Source organism: Trichechus manatus, unplaced genomic scaffold (genome assembly GCF_000243295.1).
Source record: "Trichechus manatus latirostris isolate Lorelei unplaced genomic scaffold, TriManLat1.0 scaffold00091, whole genome shotgun sequence".
NCBI classification, from domain to species: Eukaryota; Metazoa; Chordata; class Mammalia; order Sirenia; family Trichechidae; genus Trichechus; species Trichechus manatus.
In genome coordinates this window covers 6368636-6393069 of record NW_004444027.1, presented here as the reverse complement: position 1 = coordinate 6393069, position 24434 = coordinate 6368636, and the positions used below count along the sequence as shown (strand labels likewise).

General features: G+C 38.1%; 1 protein-coding gene across 1 annotated transcript in view; it reads left to right on the top strand.

Annotated features, from left to right (window-relative positions):
- Window positions 1-24434, top strand: part of KIF13B (kinesin family member 13B) — a 335996-nt gene that overhangs the window by 164442 nt on the left and 147120 nt on the right. Inside the window, exons 12-14 of the mRNA XM_023736742.1 lie at window positions 3194-3304; window positions 8007-8141; window positions 16547-16677. Coding sequence (XP_023592510.1) covers window positions 3194-3304; window positions 8007-8141; window positions 16547-16677 — 377 coding nt within the window. The remainder of the gene's footprint in view (window positions 1-3193; window positions 3305-8006; window positions 8142-16546; window positions 16678-24434) is intronic.

Sequence of the window (24434 nt, the reverse complement as noted above, 5' to 3'; positions counted from 1 at the left end):
CTAACTGGAGGATTCCCTTTAGTATTTCTTGTAATTTTGGTTTGGTTTTTGCAAATTCCCTAAACTTCTGTTTATCTGGAAATGCCCTCACTTCACCATCGTATTTGAGAGACAGTTTTGCTGGATATATAATTCTTGGCTGGCAGTTTTTTTCCTTCAAGGCTTTATATATGTCATCCCATTGCCTTCTGGCCTGTATGGTTTCTGCTGAGTAGTCCAAGCTTATTGTTATTGACTCTCATTTGTAGATGGCTTTTTGTTTATCCGTAGCCACTGTTAAAATTCTCTCTTTATCTTTTGTTTTGGCAATTTTGATTATGATATGTCTTGGTGACTTTTTTTTGGGATCTACCTTATGTGGGGTTCGATGAGCATCTTGGATAGATATCTTCTCATCCTTCACGATATTGGGAAGTTTTCTGTCAACAAATCTTCAACAGTTCTCTCTGTATTTCCTGTTATCACCTCCTTTCTGGTACTCCAGTCACTTGTAGGTTATTCCTCTTGATAGAGTCCCACATAATTCTTAGTCTTTCTTCATTTTTTTAGTCCTTTTATCTGATTTTTCCTCAAATAAGTTGGTGTCAAGTGCTTTATCTTCAGTCTCACAAATTCTGGGTTCCATTGCCTCAATTCTGCTCCTATGGCTTTCTCTTAAGTTGTCTAGTTCTGAAATTTTATTGTAAATCTTTTGGATTTCTGATTGCTGTCTCTCTATGGATTATTGCAGCCTGTTGGATTTGTCATTATGCTCTTCTGTAATCTTTTTAAATTACTCTATCGCGTGGTCTGCGTTTTGCTTAATTGCCTTCCTAATTTCTTGAAGAGTTCTGTATATTAATCTTTTGTATTCTGCCTCTGGTAGTTCCAAGAAATTTTCCTCCTCTGGAAAATTTCTAGATTCTCTATTTTGGGAACTTGCTGAAGCCATCATAGATTGCCTGTTTATGTGATTTGATATTAACTGTTGTCTGTAAGCCATCCGTAAGTTATTATATTTATTTATTTTATGTTTGCTTACTGTGTCCTAGCTTCTTGTTTTGTTTTGATACGCCCACGTAGGCTGCTCATGTGAGCTAGTTTGATTATTGGCACCGTTAAAGCTCTAATGTCCTGTCATCAGGTGGTTAGATCTGTTACTAGGTATGTGAGCTCAGGAGTCTGCCCACTCCTCCTGTATGGATTCAGGTCAGGTGCCCCATTAGATAGCCACCAAGTGTGTGGTGTAGGCCCTTGCCTACAGTCCTAGACAGGCATGGGTGATTGGTGTAGGCACAGTCATCTGGCTGCAGCATAGGGACACACTCTGAGCAAGGCAGGGGGCTTATGGCTGCCTCCAAGTGTCCAGGAGGAAGATGTGTCCCTGTTCCCTAGAGTGTGTAGGTGGGTGGGTTTTGCCATGGGACTATGAGCAGCTAATGTTGTTGGTTTAAGGACTGGGGGGGTACCTCTTATTCATGGGCCCCTGTTACAGGTGGCTAGGTGGCATGGGTGGAGCCACCATACTCAGGCCCCTGATGTGGGTAGGTGAAGACCCTGCTTAATGGGCAGAGCAGTGTCAAGTGTCATGAACCTGCCATTTCACAACTGAAACAGCTGAAGTTAGACTTCAGGAATATACCCTGTAGTACTGCAGTAATGAGGGTCTTCACTGTTGAATTGAGCCCACACAAGTCTCTGCAGGGGTAAAGACACTCAGAGTCCATGGATCCCTTATGCCTGTGCCTAGGCAATGAAGTTGTGCCTACCCTGGGTTCCTGGCTTAGGGGAGCCAGCAGTTTATTTTTTCCACTGTTTGTTAATTTGTTCTCTTTCCAAGGCCGCTTATTCCCAAATATTGACCAACACTTCTCCGTGTTCCATTAGGGCATGACTCGTCATTGACCTATTAATATACTGTTCTTTCTCCATCTAAATTCTTTCTCTCCTAGGAAACGTGTTTAAATCTCTCATTTCTGTGATGCTTTCCTTGGTCACTTGGTCCATACTAATCATCTGTTTTTCAGATTTCTTATGCTTATAATCAGTTCCCAAATCAGGCATGTTTCATACATGCTCACAAAATATTAATTGTTGGATGTGATTATAATGATTAAAATTTGAATAACTTTTTAGCATAAACAGAATTATTTTCAGGTGTACTATATTATTCATTCTCATATCTAATTGAGTGTAATATATTGTGTTGTCTTTATTTTACAGTAAAAAAAATTGAGATCCAAAGAAACTAGTAGTTTTTCCAAAGTCATCTTGATTTTAAAATTTGTGCTATTCCATAATGATTCTTAATTGTAGTAGGTGTATTGCTCTATTATTTTTTATTCTTCATAACTGTGATATTTTGACTTTTTCTGTCATTTATTTTGGAGGAGGTTGTACAGGAAGAGTGTTGTTTCTGTCTCAGTGACCTTGGATGACTTTTCCTTCCCAGACCCCCTTTCCTTCCCTTTTCTTTCTTTAACTTCCTATATTTAATAGTATATCTTCTGATGACAGCAGCTGTAGCTGTCAAATTTTTTTCACTAGTTTCTTTTGAAGTGCTACTGAACTTTACTGTTTCATGCCTACCTACAAGTATGTTACCTAAATGGCATAACATTTTTGCTGATATAACAAACTCACATTGCTCACTTGTATTCTGAATTTCTCCTTGTATTCTGTTTACAACATTAGCTTTTATTTTTGCCTGTTGAATTATATCCTGTTTTATAGGAATAATTTTAAATTGTCAAGGTTGTTTGTTATTTTGTGTCTGTCTTCCTGGTATCAACAACACCATCCATTTTGCTGTCATGTGTGAATTTAGTTTAGATGCTTGAATACCTCAGGTCATCAGTAAAGACTAGAATGAACAAAGTGTAAGAGTCTGGACATATGAGCTATTGGAATTTTTAAAATAAGCAGTTAATAGCTTTATATTTTTGTCTCCGTAAGTGTAATTAGATCTTTATAATAGATTGGAGGAAAAGGAAGAACTTATGTCTTCCCTTCATGTCTAGGTTGGATAGCTTTGAATGAGTCTAGATACTGTGAATCAATGACAATCCATTTTTATGTCTTAGGTAGATCAAAGACCTCAGTGTGCTGTAGAGCTGACATGAGGCAGATTGTTGCTTATGTCCTTTTAGATTTAATTAATTCTCTTTTTTAGGGTATCATCAGACATTTCATGATGTAAATATTTTGCTTGTAGGCAATGAAATCTCCAGAGTTAAAAGACCGGCTGGAAGAATCAGAGAAGCTAATCCAGGAAATGACTGTGACCTGGGAGGAGAAATTAAGGAAGACTGAGGAGATTGCACAGGTTTGTGATTTCTGACTTGAGAGATATAAAATTTGTTTGCACAGTGGGACACAGATGATTCTTTTTGAATTTTAGTTCTGCACATGGTAAATCTAGCACCATTAATAGGAATCTAGATCCAAGAGGAAGTCCCTGAGTGATGCAAATGGTTAAGTGGTTTGAACCCACCCAGAGTTACCTCGGAAGACAGGTCACAGCCTCGAAAGCCCTATGGAGCGGTTCTACTCTGCACACACGGGGTTGCCATGAGTCAGAATCCACTTGACGGCGGCTAACAACAACAACAGATCCAAGAGAGTATATGCTTTACAAAATTAGTTTGAAGAATAAAGAAGGCATGAATATGCTTACAATTGATGGTTTGTATGCAATAAATAAATAATTAATTTTTAGTGTTAGAGTAATCTTTAAAACATTTTTTAGATAAAATAACCACTTTGTAGCCTCTGGCTCTGAACAACCAGTTCTATTAATTGCTTTACAGGAATTTACACAAAGTACAAAATTATTAGTAGCAGATATTAGGGTGTGAGCTTTCTTGCTTCCATATGACAGCTCAGTAAGAGTATTATCCTTATTGATGACAAAGCAGTTCCATACACATTTATCTTAGTTGATGCTTTTCCTTTCAGTCTTTTCAGTTGAGATTATTTTGTAATGTATCAGTACATTGACTTACTGTGAAATTAATTCTCCTTACCGTGGCCCACCAGGCCAGAATGATCTTGACCTCTCTCTCTTTTCCAATCTCATCTCATAACATAAAACAGAATTTTATTTAATCCTCTCAAAAGGCCTAGGAGATAAGGGACAGTTAATCCTCAATTTAGTTCTTCAGTTATTTGAAATCACCTCTCTGCCTCTTCCCCTTCCTTTTCAAAGTTAAAAATCCCTAGTGATTTCAACTGTTTCTTGTAACAGAATATATAGAACTCACTACAGGCAGTCCCCAAATTAAGATAGGTTCTGTTCCGATGACTCCGTTATAAGTTAGTTCTGACGTTGAGTCAAATACCTCATTCTTTTTAGTCTTCATTATTATTGCCTTTTATTATCAGTATCTTTATAAATCATAATATTGAACATCTACCGTTGTACATCTGAGAATGATAACATCGGCAAATTATGTGCTACAAAATTGTATGTAGTACGTATTACTAATGATGAGATGTACAGAAAAAAATAATAAAACAGACTGTCGTAAGTGCAGTTTGTTGTAACTTGAATATGTCGTAAGTCAGGGACTACCTGTACATCTTTTGTCACCCAGTAGATTCTATCTTTAAATGTTCTGTTTTGAATAAAATTTAAGATGTTGTAGGACACTTCTGTTATTACTTAGCATAATCTGGATATTATATTTATAGCAGTGCATGCTAGGATTTAATTTGATTTTTTAAACTCTTTTACTATAGAATTTTTCAAATATAGATAAAAGTAAGAGAAGAGTATAATAAAACCACATGTACCTATCACCCAGTTTCATTAAATATTAACATATGGCCAGTTTTATTTTATCTATATCCGCATACTAGGTTATTTTAAAATAAATTCTATACTAATTTATGCCCTACATTTTTCACTTAGTATTATTTCATGAGCATTTCCCCCATATCATTTGTAAATAAATGTTACTTCTCACTATGGGAATAATTCTTCAATTATTTACCAAAAACCCTATGTAAAAGAACCTGTCTCTCAAAAGGAACCACAGAAGGTATATAAGAATTGCTGTCTTCATTTTATGAGCATGGTTTTTTTATCAAGGATAGTAATTTCTTGGACTTGAGTGCTGAAAACTCTTAACATCTCCTCTTAAACTGCTCAAAATTTCTGAAAGAGTCCTGTAATTCTTTTTGTTAAACAAGAGACTTGATTCAAGGTCCCAGGACCAAAATATCCCTTTATTGCTTTTGTAATAGTGTGTTTGTAGGCAACACGTAGACTGAGTTGCAGTACCCATATAAATTAGGATGGTTTGCCTAGAAATGGAAAAATTCTGAGGCTTTATTTTAATTATACTGCAAACTTAACTGAGTAAGTAAGTTTGGCAAAAATTATTTAGCTACAGTAATCTGTTGTCTTTCCCCCAAATCAAAGGCCCTTTGTGCATGTGGCTCATAACTTACTTGCTGTTTATAAATAGTCAGAGACACCCGACGTTGCCCTGATCACACAACTTAATCATAGAGCATTGGGTTGTAGGATTCATATATTATATTCATAACATTCCTATATTATATGAGTTAAGAGGCAGGTAGGCATAAAGGATTGTATTCTTCTGAAAATAGTTCTTGAATGCATATGCATGTTTTGTTTTGATAAGTTCACACTACTTCTTTGAGTGTTCACTCTGTGTTACACACTGTCCTATGTGCTAGGAGTGTAACATAACATAGGATCTGTGTCCTCAAAGAGCTTACAGTCTGGTGTGGGAGAAATGGTTAAGTAAACAGATGATTACACCAAGTATGATAACATGTATGCTCCAGATAGAAGGAACAGGTATAAAATCCCTCAAGCTAAAGAGAGCATTCTTGACAATTTAAGTGACATGGAAGATATTCTATATGACTGCAGTACAGGGTTTAAAAGTAGGAGTGACAAGAAATGAAGATGGAGAGGAGAGTAAATGGGCCAGATTGAAAGGTCTTGTGAACTTTGTTAAAGGAGCTTGACCTTTATCCTGACTGCAGAGTCACTGAAGATACCAAGCAAGAAACTATCTTAAAAGCTTTGCTTTTCAGAAAGATCAGTTGAGTAACATGCATTCACATTTGCTCATATATACAGAATTAAATGAGAAATATGAATTTAAGTTGTTAGGTATTTTCAAGAATGAAACTTGAGAACTCAAGTTTGGTTACTATTTGTAATGTGCATTATTTTTCAAAATAAAAAGCTATAAAGAAATAAAACTATATCATTTGGAAAGAAGAGAAAAATGTGATCATCTGCAATACGATATCCTAAGATAACATATTAAAATGTAGAATTATTTATATGAGCAGACCTTTTACCAAAGAAGATATTCAAGTGGCTAACACACATGCGGAAATGCTTGCAATCACTAGCCATTAGAGAAATGCAGATCAGGACTACAATGAGATACTATCTCACCCTGACATCACTGGTACTAAGAAAAAAAAAAACAGAAAATATTGAATGTTGGAGAGGTTGCAGGGAGGTTGGAACTCTTATGCATTGCTGGTGGAAATGCAAAATAGTACAACCATGATGAAAAATGATATGGTGCTTCCTTAAAAAGCTAGAAATACCATACGATCCAGCAATCCCATTCCTAGAAATATATCCTAGAGAAGTAAGAGCCATCACACGAATAGACATAATGCACACCCATGGTACCCATGTTCATTGCAGCATTATTCACAATAGCAAAAAGAAGGAAACAACCTGAGTGCCCATCAACAGATGAATGGATAAACAAATCTTGGTACGTATACACAATGGAATACTATGCAGTGAGAAAGAACAATGAATCTTTGAAACATCTCACAACATGGATAAATCTGGAGGGTGTTACGCTGAGTGAAATAAGTCAGTCACAAAAGGACAAATATTGTATGCGACCACTTTTATCAAAACCCAAGGAAAGGTTTATACACAGAAAAAAAAACTTTGATGGTTATGAGGGAGGGGATGAGTGAGGATGGAAATCACTAATTAGATAGTAAACAAGTGTTAACTTTGGTGAAGGGAAAGGCAACACACAATGTAGGGGAAGGCAGCACAACTTGACCAAGGCAAAGTCATGGAAGCTTCCTAGACCCATTCCAACACCTTGAGGGACTGAACTACTGCGACTGAAGGCTGAGGACCATGATCTCGGGGGACATCTAGGTCATTTGGCATAACATAGTTCATAAAGAAGATGTTCCACATCCTACTTTGGTGAGTAGCATCTGGGGTCTTAGAAGCTTGCGAGTGGTCATCTAAGATACATCTATTGGTCCCATCACGTTCAGAGCAAAGGAGGATGAAGAAAACCAAAGACACAAGGAAAATATTAGTCCAAAGGACTAATGGACCGCATGAACCACAGCCTCCATCAGCCTAAGCCCAGAAGTAGATGGTGCCTGGCTACCACCACCGACAACTCTGACAGGGATCCCAATAGAGGGTCCTGTACAGAGCAGGAGAGAAATGTAGAACAAAATTTAAATTCACAAAAAGGGACCAGGCTTAGCTGGTCTGATAGAGACTGGAGAACCCCCGAGACTGTGGCCTCTGGACACCCTGCTAACTCAGAACTGAAGTCACTCCTGAAGTCCACCTGTCAGCCAAAGATTAGACAGGCTTATGAAACAAACAATGACACACTCGAGAAATGTGCTTCTTAGTTCAATTAAGTAAATGAGACCAAATGGGCAACACCTGCCCAAAAGCAAAGATGACAAGGCAGGAAGGGACAGGAAAACTGAACAAATGGACACGGAGAACCCAGAGTGGAAAGGGAAAGGGGAAGAGCGCTGACACATTGCAGGGATTGCAACCAGTGTCACAAACAATTTGTGTATAAATTTTTGAATGAAAAACTAATTTGTGCTGTAAACTTTCACCTAAAGCACAATAAAATTTTAAAAAAGTAGAATTATTTAATAATTATTCTAATGTTGTAAGATCTTTTATATCTTGATGCCACAATAGTTGTGGCATTAATATTTCTCTAATATATTTACAGGAGCGACAGAAACAGCTTGAGAGCCTGGGAATATCTCTTCAGTCTTCTGGAATCAAAGTTGGGGATGATAAATGTTTCCTTGTTAATCTGAATGCTGATCCTGCCCTTAATGAACTTCTGGTTTACTATTTAAAGGTGAAGTAATATGCTTTGCTACTAATTTCCTTCCATGAAATAGAATAATACTTTGCAGTGTTTTGAGGAACCATACTTATTCACAAAACAGAGTGAGCAAATTGTCTTCATTTGAATAAGCTAGTGTGTAGAAATTCTTGGGTTTCTGGGATAGGTTTCTATTTTTAGTCCTTGAGTAATGTTTTTAAGCCGAATGATGTAAAAATTGATATTCTTATGTTTCCAAAAAGTTCGTTAGCTTAACTGCCATTATTTAATGTGATTTATATAAGGGAAATATATAACTTCAAAGCTTAAAGGATGACTTTTAAAAACTAAATGATTCATTTAGTCAATAAACTAAAACTTTTGTGGCTTATAGAAAACATTTTTTTTTTAAATTAATAATTTATTTTTGTTGTTTTGGAAAATGTATACAGCAAAACATACACCAATTCAACAATTTCTACACCTACATTTCAGTGACACTGATTACATTCTTCAAGCTGTGCAACCATTCTTACCCTTCTTTTCCCAATTATTCCTCCACCATGAACATGAACTCACTGTCACCTTTTTAAGAGGAGTTTGTTAGCTCACAAGAGGAAATCGTTAAAGAAAATAAAGTTCTTAGAACCACTTGATATGAAATTTGTTTTTCCAGTGATGCATAGGAAAAAAAAAGGATTATCATCTTATAAAAAAAGGAGGGAATTTAGGTCACTTAGAGACTGAGAAGGTCAGAATATAGAACAGAATAAAAACAAATATGGATGTACTTCGAAATATGTAAATCATGGGTCATATCAGGAAGACAAGAGATAACTTTAGAATGAGCATGAAATCTGAGTCCTTACATAAATTATGAGGTGTCCTCCAAAATTGCATTTGACAAGCCTAGAGCATAAACTAATTATATAATGGACTGTAATGGCTCTAAAATTGGGTTAATATATATTAGGAGACATTTTTTTTCCTTATAGTAGAGAAACTATATATGTTGGATTAACTAAAGGGACATAGGAAAGTAAAAATAATAAGCTGATAAAATTGAAACTAGCTTTAAGATTAGATAATTGTGTAATTTCATTTCTAAAAAGACTGAAGAATTCATCACTTATTAGTTTCCCAGTTTTTATCAAAGATGCCTGGAATAATTGCATTGTGTTATTTTGATAAGCCCCTTAATTAATAATTATCTTATACCACACTTTGTTATATTGTGAGTTAAATCATGTCTTTGATACACACCATGCTGTGCGCATGTCTCAGGTATTGTGGAATAGTGGCAGCAACACTGGATTGGGAGGGAGGTGACCTGTGTTCCTAGGCTGGTATCACTGCTTAACAGATGTTTGACCTTGGTCAAGTCCTTTGCCCTCTCCAACCTATAGATTCTTTCTCTGTAAATGGAAGTTATCTCTGTTTGCTACCTTACAGGGTTCCTGTGAAGATTAAGTGAAATTGGTTATATAGAAGCACTTTATAAACAGAAGTACTATATAAATACAGTCATGTATGGCTGAATGTTCGTGCTATTAAGTTCTGTGAAATAGGATGTTATCTGATTTGGATGTTGTAACCCAGGGTTACATTCCCTGGGTTACGAACGTCTGACTTACAGACATCTTGTGCTTAAGAATGTACTGCCACAAAGCCTATTATATTAAAAATTTGAGTTAAATACACCGGGCAGCACAATGGCTTTGTATACAAGAGATGTGAGATAACACGTGTTGTGTGTGGGAAGCTACTGCGTTTGCTACGTCTGGTTAAGTACACTATGTCCTGTTCTCTGATTGGGATTTCTGAACTCTGTTATAATTTTATGGTTCCATGCATGTATTTGTGGTCGTGTATTGCCCAAACAGACATTATATGGCACATGACTGTATAAAAATATGTATTATAATGTCACTTGCTGTACTTCAAAATAATGTTGGCAGCTTTTCATGTTAGAATATCAGCTGTAGATATTCATGTTTTAGGAGACATGCAATGTTACAATATGACTCAAATATTTTGCCCTTTTTATTTCTCAGAAGTATGATTTTTTTTCTTATGTAGTTCAAATCTGAACACAAACATACACAAAAACAAGAAAAAACCCTGATTCATATCTGTTTCTTAACTTAAAAATTAAACAGAGAAACTGTTTAAAGACTTTTGGACAGTAGTCAAAATATTTCTGGTCATCTTGTGTGGAGGTGTTTGTATTCTGTTTCAGACTGTGTGGTCAACCCTGTTTTGGCAGAGTTGGAGGCAGTATTGATTTCTTGACTGCCCAAGCTAACCCCATGACAAGAGTATATTCATGACAAAGCACATTCAAAAGGATTATCTCAGTCCAAGAACAGTTTTTGTTTCAGTAAAATGATACCATGATGTGGGATGGAGGAATTTGGAGGCACAGCTTTTTTTATTTCTTGGCCTAAATTCTCAAGTCAGTTTAGATGGTAGGCAGATGACTTAACATCTCTGGATGCCCTTAGCCACTCCATGTGTAAATTCAGGGCACCGGATTAAAGTGTTTCTGAAGTTCTTCCTAGCTTCAGATTGTATGGATCTATTTTTCTAGAAAAGAATCTTCCATTTTCTTATTCTGTCTAGAACTGGCGGCAGCAAGGTATGGTGGCCAAGCTATTGAGAGAATATAACCCATAAAATAATTTTGCATCTTATTTGTGTATAAAGACAGTCTTTGCTTTGCATGGTTCTGATATGCACAAATTTCAGTTAGAAGGGCATATTATCTGTGAGTAATTGGGTAAAGTACCAACTTTGTTGCTAAATCTTCAGTCTGCAACTTGCTACATAAGTAACAGAGCCACATTATGATCAGTGACCATTTCTTTCAAAGTCTGTCAATGATTGGTCACTATGTATCTGTTATTCAGCTCACCCATAGACAAATTACAGTCAACCTGTGAAAGCCAGAACCTGTGTAAGGCAGAAATCTGTCAGAAGAAGAAAACTCAAATCCTTTCCACTAGAAGGAGTGATAGAAAACTGGTAAGACTCCACCCTGTCAAAGGTGGAAACAGAAAACAAAGCAGTCCTTTCGAGTTCCTGCTCTTACATGTTTTACTGTATGTTGTTGTATTATCTCCCGGTGATAATCCCATGTGACATTGTATAGGCAATAGAAAGAGTGATTTGGCCAACAAAAGTGAGAGTACAGCAAAGAAACAAAAAGTGATGATACTGAAAGTGAAATTTGAATAAAGTATATATGGAGTTCTGGTGGCGTAGTGGTTAAGCGCATGGCTGCTAATCAAAAGGCCAGTGGTTCGAACCTACCATCCTCTCTGTGGGAGAGAGATGTGACAGTCTGCTTCCATAAAGATTTACAGCCTTGGAAACCCGATGGAGCAGTTCTGTCCTGCCCTATAGGGTCATTATGAGTTGGAATCAACTTGACAGCAATTGGTTTGGTTTTTGGTTTTATATATGGAGTTATGGTTAACTATTCGTGAGATTCTAGATATGTATCCAGAAGAACTTAGTAAAGGTGAACTTATTGACATAAATAAGGAAAGTGATTGTGATGAGAAGGATGAAGATATTTCAAAAGAGGTTACATTGGAAAAAACTTTACATTAAAGTAACTCTTGGAGATACTTTACAACATTGAAATCAGAAAGGATGAAATGGTAGAAACCTAGAAAGGAGCTTGACAATTTGCCAAGGCATGGAAAAGATACTCTGTATTATAAATTATACATTGAGAAGAAGGAGGCAACCCATAAACCCAGTGCTATCAGGTTGATTTTGACTTACTGCAGCTTATAGGACAGAGTAGAACTGCTCCATAGGGTTTCCAAGGCTGTAAATCTTTATGGAAGCAGACTGCCACATCTTTCACCCGTGGAGGAGCAGCTGGTGCATTCAAACTACCAACCTTTCGGTTAGCAGCCAAGCGCTTAACCACTATGCCACCAGGGCTTCTCAGAAGAAGGCAAGCACTGTTAAATTATTTTTGGTAGCTTTTTTACAGAGGAAAAAAAAGCTTTAAATCTCAATTTTTCTAGTGTTCTATATTACACTGTACTAAATATTGGTTTTACTGTTTTTTCATTTCTTAATGTTTTGATGGACATTTTTAGAGGCCACAGAATAATTGTAATTTTCCCCACTGATTATTGAGATAGTTTTGCATGGTTTCAGCTTGCTTAGTCATTTTTATGGTCCCATACTCGTGCAAAGCAAGGACTGCCTCAAGTTCTGAGGTGGTCCTTGAAATTTATACTAACAGAGCTAACTTTGCCTTAAAAACCTTATGCTAATAATGTACTTTTGTAAAAAAAAATTTATAAAAATAAGAAAAAGAATGGGGGATTAGCCCCCAAATTCTAACACCTAGAGATGACTACATTTTATATTTGTATCTGTATTCTCTAGGCCTATTCCTATATGTATATGTTTATAGATTTATATTGATATGTATTTTTTATTTACAGAAATAGGATCACAGTATGATTGATTCTAATGGTCCCTTTGGCTTATCGACCAAATCTTTCAGGAGCGCTGTCTTGCTCATACAATTCTGGATCTGTTCTTTGCACAGATGAACTCCTAATAGCTGTGCGAGCAAGGATGATTCTGAAGAATTCTGGGAACATTATACATATACATACTTGATAAGGATTTGTACTGGTGATTTAGCAGCAGCTTCAAAGCTCATGTCTGTCCTGTAGCATAGCTCCAGTTGAAAGTAGATTGCCTTTTGAGTCGTTGCCAGTATTCACAATCACTGATTGAGGTGGATGTGAATGGCAGGGGCAGCAGCCATTCAGTGTTTATGGAGCATTGTGCTAGGCTTCGAGGAACCAAAAATGAATAAGACTTAATTGTGGCTCTATGGAAGTTCTTTAGTGATTCATGTAGTGTAGTATTTGAATTTTTTTAAAAAATAAAGATACCTTTCCTTTTTTTTTTACCTCCATTTATAAAATACTGTCTTCAGAGTTTTAGTTCTGTTATTATTTAGATATATAAAAAGTAACAAATACTTTTCTGGTTATTACTGCTGGTACTTGCTTCCCTTTTCCTTCAGAAATTGAGTGTCTGAGAATACTGATACACAGAGGAATTACATAGGCTGCACTAGCATGTTAAGAAAGACTACCCTGTGAATTATGTGACTAGTGATTATGTCCTCTTTCCACCTTTCCTCTGTTCCTCTTTCTCTCTCTCTTTTTAAGGACTTAGTTGATTGAAGAGAGGTTTCTCAAAGGAACTACATAAATAATTGATTTATAAAGGAGGCAAGGCTCAGTGAGTCCTAGAATAGTTAACTAGTCATCTTCAGTGAAATTAAATCTAAATGGATGAAGAAAGGTGAAAAAGTAATTCCTAGCCTTTGATTTCTGAGATTTTTTAATATAGTATCTTATATTTGGGAGTTTTCCCCTAAAATGAATATATTTTAGATCATTATACCCATCTATCAGATAAAGAGACTGAGATGCTCTCTCTGATTAACTCTGTCTTATTTTTATTACCTTGTACCGTCATGCTTGTAGGTACTCATTAGATAATCTTCCACCAACTGATGATACGTTTCTGTTTTTTTTTTTTTCTCTTTTTGGTATTTTTATTGCAGTCTTAGAGCACAGTAGGAAGAACTCATCAAAAGCTTATTGACTAACTTGTTCAAACATCAAACAGTAAGGCTTTAGCAGAGATGAGCTCTTGAAACTCAATATTTAAGGTTCCATTGAATTTGTATCCAAATCACAGTATAACTTCAAATGTGTGAGATTTAAATTGTTATTTATAATGTAATCTCTGTGAATTGGAACTATGTCCATCTCTTGTGTCTCTAACACTGCTTTAGTGCCCAGCCCAGAGTAGGTACTCACTGTAATATTTGGTGAACATATGTATTTTTTCTTCTAGAACTTAGACTAGACCGTTCCATGTTTGAGTTAATGTTTTGTGTCTCTGATAAATTGTAACTCAGTCTGTCAACAGATATTTAGCATCTCTCATGCATCATGTACTATGCTGGTTGCTGTAAAAGATGAAAGAGCACCGTATAGGTTGCTGTCTAACTAAGGGAAAAAAAATTCGTGAAATAGTAAGTTTTGATACTGATTCTTAAGTGTAAGCAGAGTTCAGAGAAGGGAGAAATTAGTGCTGGCTGATGGTCAGAGAAAGCTTTGTATAGAAGTTGAAGTACTCAAAGAGGTCTTGAAAGATACTCTGAATTTAGATGGAGGGAAGAGAGAGCATTTCAGGAAAAGGAAACAATAATGGGCAGAGATGTAGAAATGAAGTCATATGTAATCAAGCAGTGTAATATTAGAAGTTTGTTCCATGCTCAAACTCCAGTCTAGGGTGTAGCTCAAGGGTTTTCTCCACCTCCATCCTCCAAGGGTAAAAGGATTCCAAAGGTACAATTAGGACTCAGCGCTGACATTTCTCATGGGAGAAAGAAAGGGATTACACAAGTGCTTCCAGACAGGTACTTTTGGGACTTTTTCATCTTCTTTAGGTGATCTTTGGCCTTTCTCTTTGAACTCTTTTTCCCAACTCTTGGAACTTTCCTTCGCCTTACTGTTGATGTTGTAAGACAGAGACCCAAGATATTCTCCATGTAAACAAACTTTATGGAATTGGTCAGGAAGCCTCAGCTAATAGCGAGGAGTAGGTTTTTGTCTGGAATGTCCTTTGTATTATGTATATGTGTTCCTTGAGGATTGAACAGGATGCAATAGGACAGTTCTGGATTCCAGCTCTTTTCTTCCTTGTAAACATCACTGCAGTATAGTTAAGAGGAGGTAGAAATATATAGCGTGTTTGAAGGCAGAAGAAAAAAAAATTCCAGAAAAGGGGAAATAAAAATACTAGAGAGGAGGAGGCCTTTTTGTGGGGTTGAGATCCCAGAAGAGATAGGAAAAATTGGAACCCAGAATATAATTAGAAAGGTTGTCTGCAAAGAAGAGGAGAGAATCAGTTTCCTTTGAATCTGAAGGGAATGCTAAGGAAATGATTGTTTATTTTTCTTTTATATTTATTTAATGCCTGCAATGTGCCAGTCCTTTTTTAAGTGCTTGGAATACAGTGAGAACAAGACAGGCTAGTTCTTTGTTCTTACGGAATTTCCCTTTTAGCTGTAGAGATGAACAATAAACTCACAGACAGTGTTATGTAAGGAATTAAAATAGAAGAGTATGATAGTGATTGGGTGACTATTTCAAATTGTGATTTCAGTAAACACCTCTCTGTGGATGTGACATTAAAGTTGGGGATATAAATGATAAGAAACTACTGATATCAATGTAAAGATTATGGGAAGAACGCTTCAGACAGAGGAAGCAGCCAGTAAAAGGCACTGGGATGGAAATATGCTCAGTGTGTGCAAAGAGCATGGTCCACGAGGGAGAGAGAGAGTATTAGGAGCTAAGATAAGAGCAGTAGGCAGGAGCTAGATCTTAGAGGGTTTTATAAGCCTGGGTAAGAATTTGGACTTTCTTAGAAGTTCAGAGGAAAGTTGCTAGGGAGTCACATGCTCATTTGTTTTTTTAAAAAGATTACTGACTGCTGTGGTGGGAGTAGATCTTGAGGAATCGGGATGGGAGGAAGTGGAGAGTTAGGAGGCTGAGACTAAGATGTAGTAGTGGAAGTGGGGAAAAATGAGTTGATTCTTAATATGCTTTGGAGTCTACAAGAATTTCCTGATTTTTAGTTCAGTAACTGGGTGGTAGTAGTGCCATTATTATTGGGGAAAGGAATAAACTTTTATTGGGGCTGGGCAAGACAGGAGCAAGAGTTCTCCTTTGGCCCTGTTCTATTTGAAATATCTTTAGACATCCAAGGATTGTTGAGTAGGCTAAGTAGGCAAGATATAATGGTGACTGAGACTAGGATCCCTGTGTGTATTGTCAGTGTGTCGTACTGTGGCAGCTTGCATGTTGCTGTGATGCTGGAAACTATGCAGTTGGTATTTCAGATACCAGCAGAGTCACTTATGGTGGACAGTTTTCAGCGGAGCTTCCCAGACTAAGACAGACTAGAAAGAAGGACCTGGTGGTCTACTTCTGAAAAAATTAGCCAGTGAAAACCTTAGGAATAGCAGCGGAACATTGTCTGATATAATGCTGGAAGATGAGCCCTTCAGGTTAGAAGGCACTCAAAATATGACTGGGGAAGAGCTGCCTTCTCAAAGTAGAGTCAACCTTAATGACAAGGATGGAGATGTTTAAAAGGTAAATACTCAGCTCATGGATTATTCCTTATAAGAAAACATGATTTGTAAAATAAATTTCAGAATAAGCCCAGGAATTCCCCTACTACTCCATTTGCTTTAAAAATATTTTAGCTAAGGTATTGGTTCAATGTAGAAGGGCTCAAGGTAGATGATTTCAGTTTGTGTACATGTCAGAATATAATATTAATTAGTGAATTTGATTCTTTCTTAGGAACATACATTGATAGGATCAGCAAATTCCCAAGATATCCAACTATGTGGAATGGGAATTCTTCCTGAACATTGTATTATAGACATCACATCAGAAGGCCAGGTTTTGCTGACTCCTCAAAAGAACACCAGGTAATGTACGTTAATTAGTGTTAATGTCATAATAATTTTTACAAAGAAGAAAGTTATCATAGTGGCGGGCGATATACAGGACATTTGGCCTTTGTTGTCTTTTATTTTTAAGTTCATGTAATTAAGATATTCAGTTAGTTCCCAAGCCCTTTGTGTTTACCTTTTTAATATCTCCTAAACTTATCCCTTTCTCTCTATACCCTCTGCCATGGACTTACTTAGGCTCTCATCAAATCTTGATTGGCTCTCCGGCCAGCGCCCAATCTTCCTGCTTATCACACAGCCTGATGCTGTACTACTTTTGGTAGAAAACCTATTTTGTATCTCGTGTTCCTCTGCTTCTGCCATTCCTTTGACCTGCCAACTCCTGTTTGAGCTTCAAGGTTAAGCTCTGGTATTAGGTACTTTGGGGAGTTGCCTGCTTGGTTTAAATTAAGTGCCCCCAGTTTGTACTATCATTGCATCTTACGCTTCCCATTATCTTAACACTTCATATTGTATTTTTGTGAGCTGTTACCCTTTGTCAACCCACTGGACTTTGAACTTCTGGAGGACAAGATCTTTCTTTTTTGCCTTTCTTTTCCTAGCATGTAACATAAGCCTAGTGTACAATAAGTGCTCAATAAATGAATGAATAAAGAGACACAACATTATATAAATTAAACATTTGTTAGTTTCCTTAAGCTATAAACTTGTTATTGTCCAGACGTTGGTTAACTGAGTTATGTTGATCTTCCAAATTTTCACGCATTTCATTTAATGATATAAAAAAAATCATTAATATCACCACTGATTTCATCTGTACAATCTTTTTTTTTTTTTAAATGTTTTATTGTGTTTTTGGTGAAAGTTTATGCAGCAAATTAGGTTCCCATTTAACAATTTCTACACAATTTGTTCAGTGACATTGGTTACATTTTATACAGTGTGTCAACTTTCTCATTATTTCTGTTCTGGTTGCTCTATTTCCAGTAATCTAGTTTCTCTGCCCCCTTGTCTTCCCATCTTTGCTTTAAAGTAAGTGTTGACTGTTTGGTCTCATATAGATGATTTTTTAAAGGAGCATAGTATTCACGAGTGATATTATTTATGTTACAAATCAGTCTGTTATTTAGCTAAAATATTACCTCCTGGAATAGTTTTGGTTTACAGTTTAAAGAATATATCAGGGTGATAGTCTCGAGGAATCCTCCAGTTTCAACTGGTCCAGTAAGTCTAGACTTTTTAAGAATTTGAGTTCTGTTCCACATTTTGCTCCCATTCTATCAGGATCCATCTATTGTGGATCTAGCTGGGTACCATCTAGTTCTTCTGGTCTCAGGATAGATGAGTTTGTGGTTCATGTAGACTATTAGTCCTGTGGACTAGTTTCTTCTCTGAGCCTTTGGTTTCCTTGATTCTGTTTTACTCCGGATGCATAGAGACCAACAGTTGTATCTTAGATGGCTGCTGGCAAGCTTTTAAGACCCCAGATGCTGCTTACCAAACTAGGATGTAAAACATAAACTTTACATACTATATTATGCCAATTGACTGAGTTTTCCCACTAAACTATGGTCCTAAGCCTTCAGATCCCGTAAACCAATTCTGCTAGGTGTTTGGTAAGTATCCATGTTTGTGCCTCCTATGTGCTTTATTGTTTGTTATGTGTTTAAATGAATATATACGGATGCATATATATATATACACACACCTGCATATAGATACATCTGTATATACCCACTTATATATATACTTATACACTTGTATGCATACATACACGTGTCCACACTCCTATTATTTAGTTGTTGTTGCACTGTTGTATATGTCCTAGCATTTACCCCAAATCTCCTTTTTTCTTGCGTATCTCTTAGTGACCTCATTTACCTTGGTCAAGCTTTTCACACTTCACCCACGTTTGGATTATATTTCCCTCCTCTAAAATAACAAGTACTTGTACATCAGGGTTGTATCCTTTCGCCATACTTATTCAATCTGTATACTGAGCAAATAATAAGAGAACCTGGACTATATGAAGAAGAACATGGCATCAGGATTGGAGAAGACTCATTAACAACTTGCAATATGCAGATGACACAACCTTCCTTACTAAAAGCGAAGAGGCCTTGAAGCACGTACTGATGACCATCAAAGGCCACAGCCTTCAGTATGGATTATATTTCAACATAAAACAAAAATCCTCACAACTTGACCAATAAGGAACATCATGATAAACAGAGAAAATATTAAAGTTGTGTAAGATTTCATTTTACTTGGATCCATAATCAACACCCATGGGAGCAGCAGTCAAGAAATCAAATGACACTCCATAAACACATCCAAACTCCCTGAGGGACTGAATTACTGGGCTGAGGGCTGTGGGATCATGTCTCGGGGAACATCTAGCTCAACTGGAATAACATAGTTTATAAAGAAAATGTTCTACATCCTACTTTGGTGAGTAGCATCTGGGGTCTTAAAAGCTTGTGAGCATCCTCTAAGGTACTCCACTGGTCTTACCCTGTCTGGAGCAAGGGAGAATGAAGAAAACCTAACACACAAGGGAAGGATTAGTCCAGATGACTGATGGGCCACAAGTACTACAGCCTCCACCAGACTGAGTCCAGCACAACTAGACGGTGCCCGGCTACCACCACCAACTGCTCTGACAGGGATCACAATAGAGGGTTCCAGACAGAGCTGGAGAAAAATGTAGAGCAAAATTCTAACTCACAAAAACAAAAAGAAACCAGACTTACTGGTCTGACAGAGACTGGAGAAACCTTGAGAGTATGGACCCCGTACACACTTTTAGCTCAAGAATGAAGCCACTCCTGAGGTTCACCCTTCAGCCAAAGATTAGACAGGCCCATAAAACAAAACAAGACTAAAGGGGCACTCCAGCCCAGGGGCAAGGACTAGAAGGCAGGAGGGGACAGGAAAACTGGTAATAAGGAAGCCAGGGTTGAGAAGGGAGAATGTTGACATGGCGTGGGGTTGGTAACCAGTATCCCAAAACAATATGTGTTCTAATTGTTTAATGAGAAGTTCTGTAAACCTTCATCTAAAGTACAATGTATTAATTATCTAGTGCTGCTATAACAGAAATACCGCAACTGGATGGCTTTAACAAAGAGAAGTTTACTGTCTCACAGTCCAGTAGGCTAGACGTCAAAATTCAGGGTGTGGCTCCAGGGGAAGATCTTCTCTCTCTGTTGGCTCTGGAGGAAGGCCCTTGTTACCAGTCTTCCCTTGGTCTAGGAGCATCTCAGCACAGGAACCTCAGGTCCAAAGGACACACTCTGCTCCTGGTGCTGCTTTCTTGCTGGTTTGAGGTCCCCATGTTTCTCTGCTCGCTTCTCTCTTTTCTATCTCAAAAGAGAATGGCTTAAAACACTGTCTAATCTTGTAGACCTCATCGGTATAACTGCCACTAATCTGTCTTATTACATCATAGTGATGGCATTTACAACACATAGAGAAATCACATCAGATGATAAAATGGTAGATAATCATATATAATCATGACCTAGCCAAGCTGACAGACATTTTTGGGGGACACAATTCAATCCATGACATTCCACCCTTTGGCCCCACAAAATTTATGTCCTTGCCACATGTAAAACATATTTACCTCATCATATTGTAACAAAAGTCTTAAATCAACTCCAAGTCCAAAATCCAAAAAATTTCTCTTTATCTGTGAAATCTAGAATATAAGTTATCTGCTTCCAAGGGTACAATGGCAGAACAGGCACAAGCTAAACATTTCCATTACAAATGGGAGAAGTTGCAGGGAAAGAAGGTATAACAGGCACCAAGCAAGTCAGTAGAATATATTACATTAGCCCTCAAGGCTTTCAGAATAATCCTTTGTTCTCTGAGACAGTTTACACAATGGCCCTGCCCTCCAGACTCTAGGTATTGGCCACACTCTCTGGATTCTGAGTGGAGGCTCCTTGGCCCTGGGCTTTAGTTCCACCTTCTAGGCCCACTGGGACAGCAACTCTGCTCCCTCAGCTTTAGGTGCACCATTCTCCTAGTCCATCTGAGTGGTGACTCCACCCTTAGACACTCCAGAGGCCATGGTTCCACCCTTTGAAACTCCAGAGATCATGGCCATACCTTTCGAGACTGAAGCAGATCGGACTACTTGTGTGCCTTGTCTCTTCAGCTTCTGCTTCCTGCGGCCTCTTGGCTCTTGGGCCTCACATCCGCATCTGCTCTGCTGGGGCAGATGTTGCCAAGCTCTTTAGCTCCACCGGTTAAGTACCTGGAGGCACCCCACTACTCCAGGAAGCCTCCTGTGCACAGGTACTCAGCCCTCTTGCTCCATGGGTCGGCAAGCTTAGCTCCACCAATAAGTGCCTGGAGGCACCCCACTCTGTCAGGAAGCTTCCTGCACACAGGCACTCAGCTCTCTCGCTCCGTGGGTTGGCTCCAGCGCTGTCTTGCACTAGTCTCCTGGTTTCTGCTTCTGCTGGTTCTCTGCCGCTTCAGGTTCTCTGCTGCTGCTGGTCCTCTGCCGCTGCCACTCCTCTATCCATTCACAGTTTCAAAACTGCTTCCACATTTTAGGAATGTGTTAGAGCAGCACCCCACTCCCAGTACCAAATTCTGTCTTAGTTATCTATGCTGCTATAACAGAAATACCACAAGTGGATGACTTTAACGAAGAGAAGTTTATTCTGTCACAGTCCAGGAGGCAAAAGTCCAAATTCAGAGCACTGGCTCCAGGGGAAGACCTTCTCTCTCTTACTTGGCTCTGGAGGAAGGCCTTGTCATCAGTTGTCCCTTGGTCTGGGAGCATCTCAGCGCAGGAACCTCAGGTCCAAAGGATGTGCTCTGCTCCTGGTGCTGCTTTCTTGGTGGTATGAGGTCCCCATGTCTCTCTGCTTGCTTCTTTCTTTTATATCTCAAAAGAGATTGGCTTAAAACACTATCTAATCTTCTAGACCTCATCAGTATAACTACTACTAATCCGTTATATTATAGTAATAACATTTATAACACATAGGGAAATCAAATCGGGTGATAAAAGGGTAGATAATCATATATAATCATGACCTAGCCAAGCTGACAGATATTTCTGGGAGACACAATTCAATCCATGACATACAATAATAAAAAAAAAGAAAGTACCAAAACAAAAAAAAAGAAATCAAATGACGCATTGCATTAGGCAAGTCTGCTGCAAAAGACCTCTTTTAAGTGTTAAATGGCAAAGATGTCACTTTGAGGACTAAGGTGTGCCTGACCCAAGCCGTGGTGTTTTCAGTCGCTTCATATGCATGTGAAAGCTGGACAAAGAATAAGAAAGGCCAAAGAAGAATTGATACGCCTTTGAATTATGGTGTTGGGAAAGAGTATTGAATATACCATGGACTGCCGAAAGAACAAACAAATCTGTCTTAGAAGAAATACAGCCAGGATTCTTCATTAGGAGCAAAGATGGTGAGACTTCGTCTCACATACTATAAAAATGTCATGGGGGCAATATCTGACCTCCTCTAACTTCACAAGGGGGAGGGAGAATCTAGATCAGTAGCCCAAGGCTGATTCCTGTGAGGCAGGGGCCAGACATACCTTCTCTCTCCACCATCTATACCAACTCTGACACCACCCGTCCTTCCCACAGCACTCTCTACTTGGTTCGATAATTCATTGCAATGGCCACACAGAACTCAGTCAATATTGATGATTATGGAGTTTATTAGGGAAGTAACAGGTTACCTTTCAGGCTCAGGAACACTCAAGGATACAGTTCTTCCATAGGACAACCTCTTCCGAATCTCTCCCTGGCCCTCAGTCTCTGTCCTAAGGCACTCAACTTTCTCACTCCATGAGCTGGAAAGCCCACTGCGCCGTCTCCTGCGGATCCCTCCTGCAGGTGTCTTCTGCCGACCTCGCCTTCCTTGGTGGTGGTGGGGTCTCTTCTCTTTCCCACCTCTGAGGTGACTGATTTCAAGCCCACCGAGATGGCAAAACTGACTAATCCTCCCCCAGACACCCTTTAGCTCAGTGGTGAAGTCACTCCCAAGGTTCACTGTTCAGCCAGGGATTGGACAGCCCCCAAAACCAAAATGGGACTAATGAGGGACAGGAGTGCAGGGACAAGGACTAGAAGGCAGAAGGGGACAGGAAAGCTGGTGATAGGGAACCCAAGGTTGAGTAAGGACAGTGATGACGTGTGGTGGGGTTATTAACCTTTGTCATAGGGCAACATGTGTACTAACTGTTTAATGAGAAACTATTTTGTTTTTTAAACCTTCATCTTAAGTAAGAATAGCAGCACAATTGGAAGAGCGTAGTCGATGTCACTGAACTGTGCATGTAGAAATTTTTGAAATGGTGTATCTTTGGCTATGTATTTTTTCACCAAAAAAAGGTTGAGAAGGGAGAGGGTTGACATATCATGGGTTGTTAACCAGTGTCATAAAACAATATGTGTACTACTGTTTAATGAGAAACTGTTTATTCTGTAAACCTTCACCTGAAGTACAATTAAAAAATATATATATATTAAAAAACAAACAAAACTGACTAATCCTCTTGGTGGGCCACAGTTACCCTATCACAGAATCCCGCCCAGTCACCTGGGTGGGAATTACAAGACGCCCAGTCACCTGGGTGGGAATTACAAGACCATGGCTAGAAAGGCCGCACAAAAGTGATCCATCATACTGCACATACTTTGGATATGTTATCCGGAGGGACCAGTCCCTGGAGAAGGACATCATACTTGGTAAAGTAGACGATCAGCAAAAAAGAGGAAGACCCTCAACGAGATGGATTGGCACAGTGGCTGCAACAGTGGGCTTAAGCATAACAGCGATTGTGGGCATGGCACAGGACCAGGCAGTGTTTTGTTCTGTTGTGTGTGGGGTTGCTATGAGTCAGAACCGACTCAATGACACCTAACACCAACAACAAAAATAACAAGTATCTACTCTGTAAAGAGCGATCTCCCCCTGCGTCCACCTATCCCTGGTAATCACCCTTCCCTTTCCCTCCCCTCCGCTCCCCTCCCTAAATACAGTTTATATATAAGTTTATATAATATATAGTTTATATAATATAGTTTATGTATATATAAGTTTATATAAACATATTCTTGTCTTTTTATAGTAGAGAGATCATACAGTTTTTGTCCTTTTGTGATTGACTTACTTCACTCAGCATAATGTCCTCCAGTTTCATCCATGTTTTAACATATTTTGAGAACTCATCATTATTCTTTAAGGCTGCATAGTATTCCCTTGTATGTATGTATCATATTTTGTTTGTCCATTCGAACAGGCATTTAGGTTGTTCCATCTTTTTGCTGTTATGAATAGTGCTGCAGTGAATATAGGTGTGCATATGTTTGATTGTGTCCTAAGTATTAGATCTCTCATCTGTATGATCTTTAAGTATTTTTGAAGCTGTCAAGCTCATGGAGAAGGATACAAGTGAGAAATAAAAATGGAGCAGCCTGTAACATTCAGAAACTGGCCTGGCATGCTATTCTCCTGTCAATTATACAGTTTCATAGAATGCCAACCTCAGACAAGTTGACTCTGAGACAATGATAAAATATGACAAAGCAGGCTGCTTAGTAATTTTAAGCACAGACGAAAAACAAGGTCACTGTACCACTCTCAAAATAATAAACAGGTCTCATTTTTCAACTCAATAGAAAGTCATAGGAGCAGAATTGAGGCAATGGAAGTCAGAATTAGTGAGATTGAATATAAAGCACTTGACACCAACTTATTTGAGGAAAAATCAGATAAAAG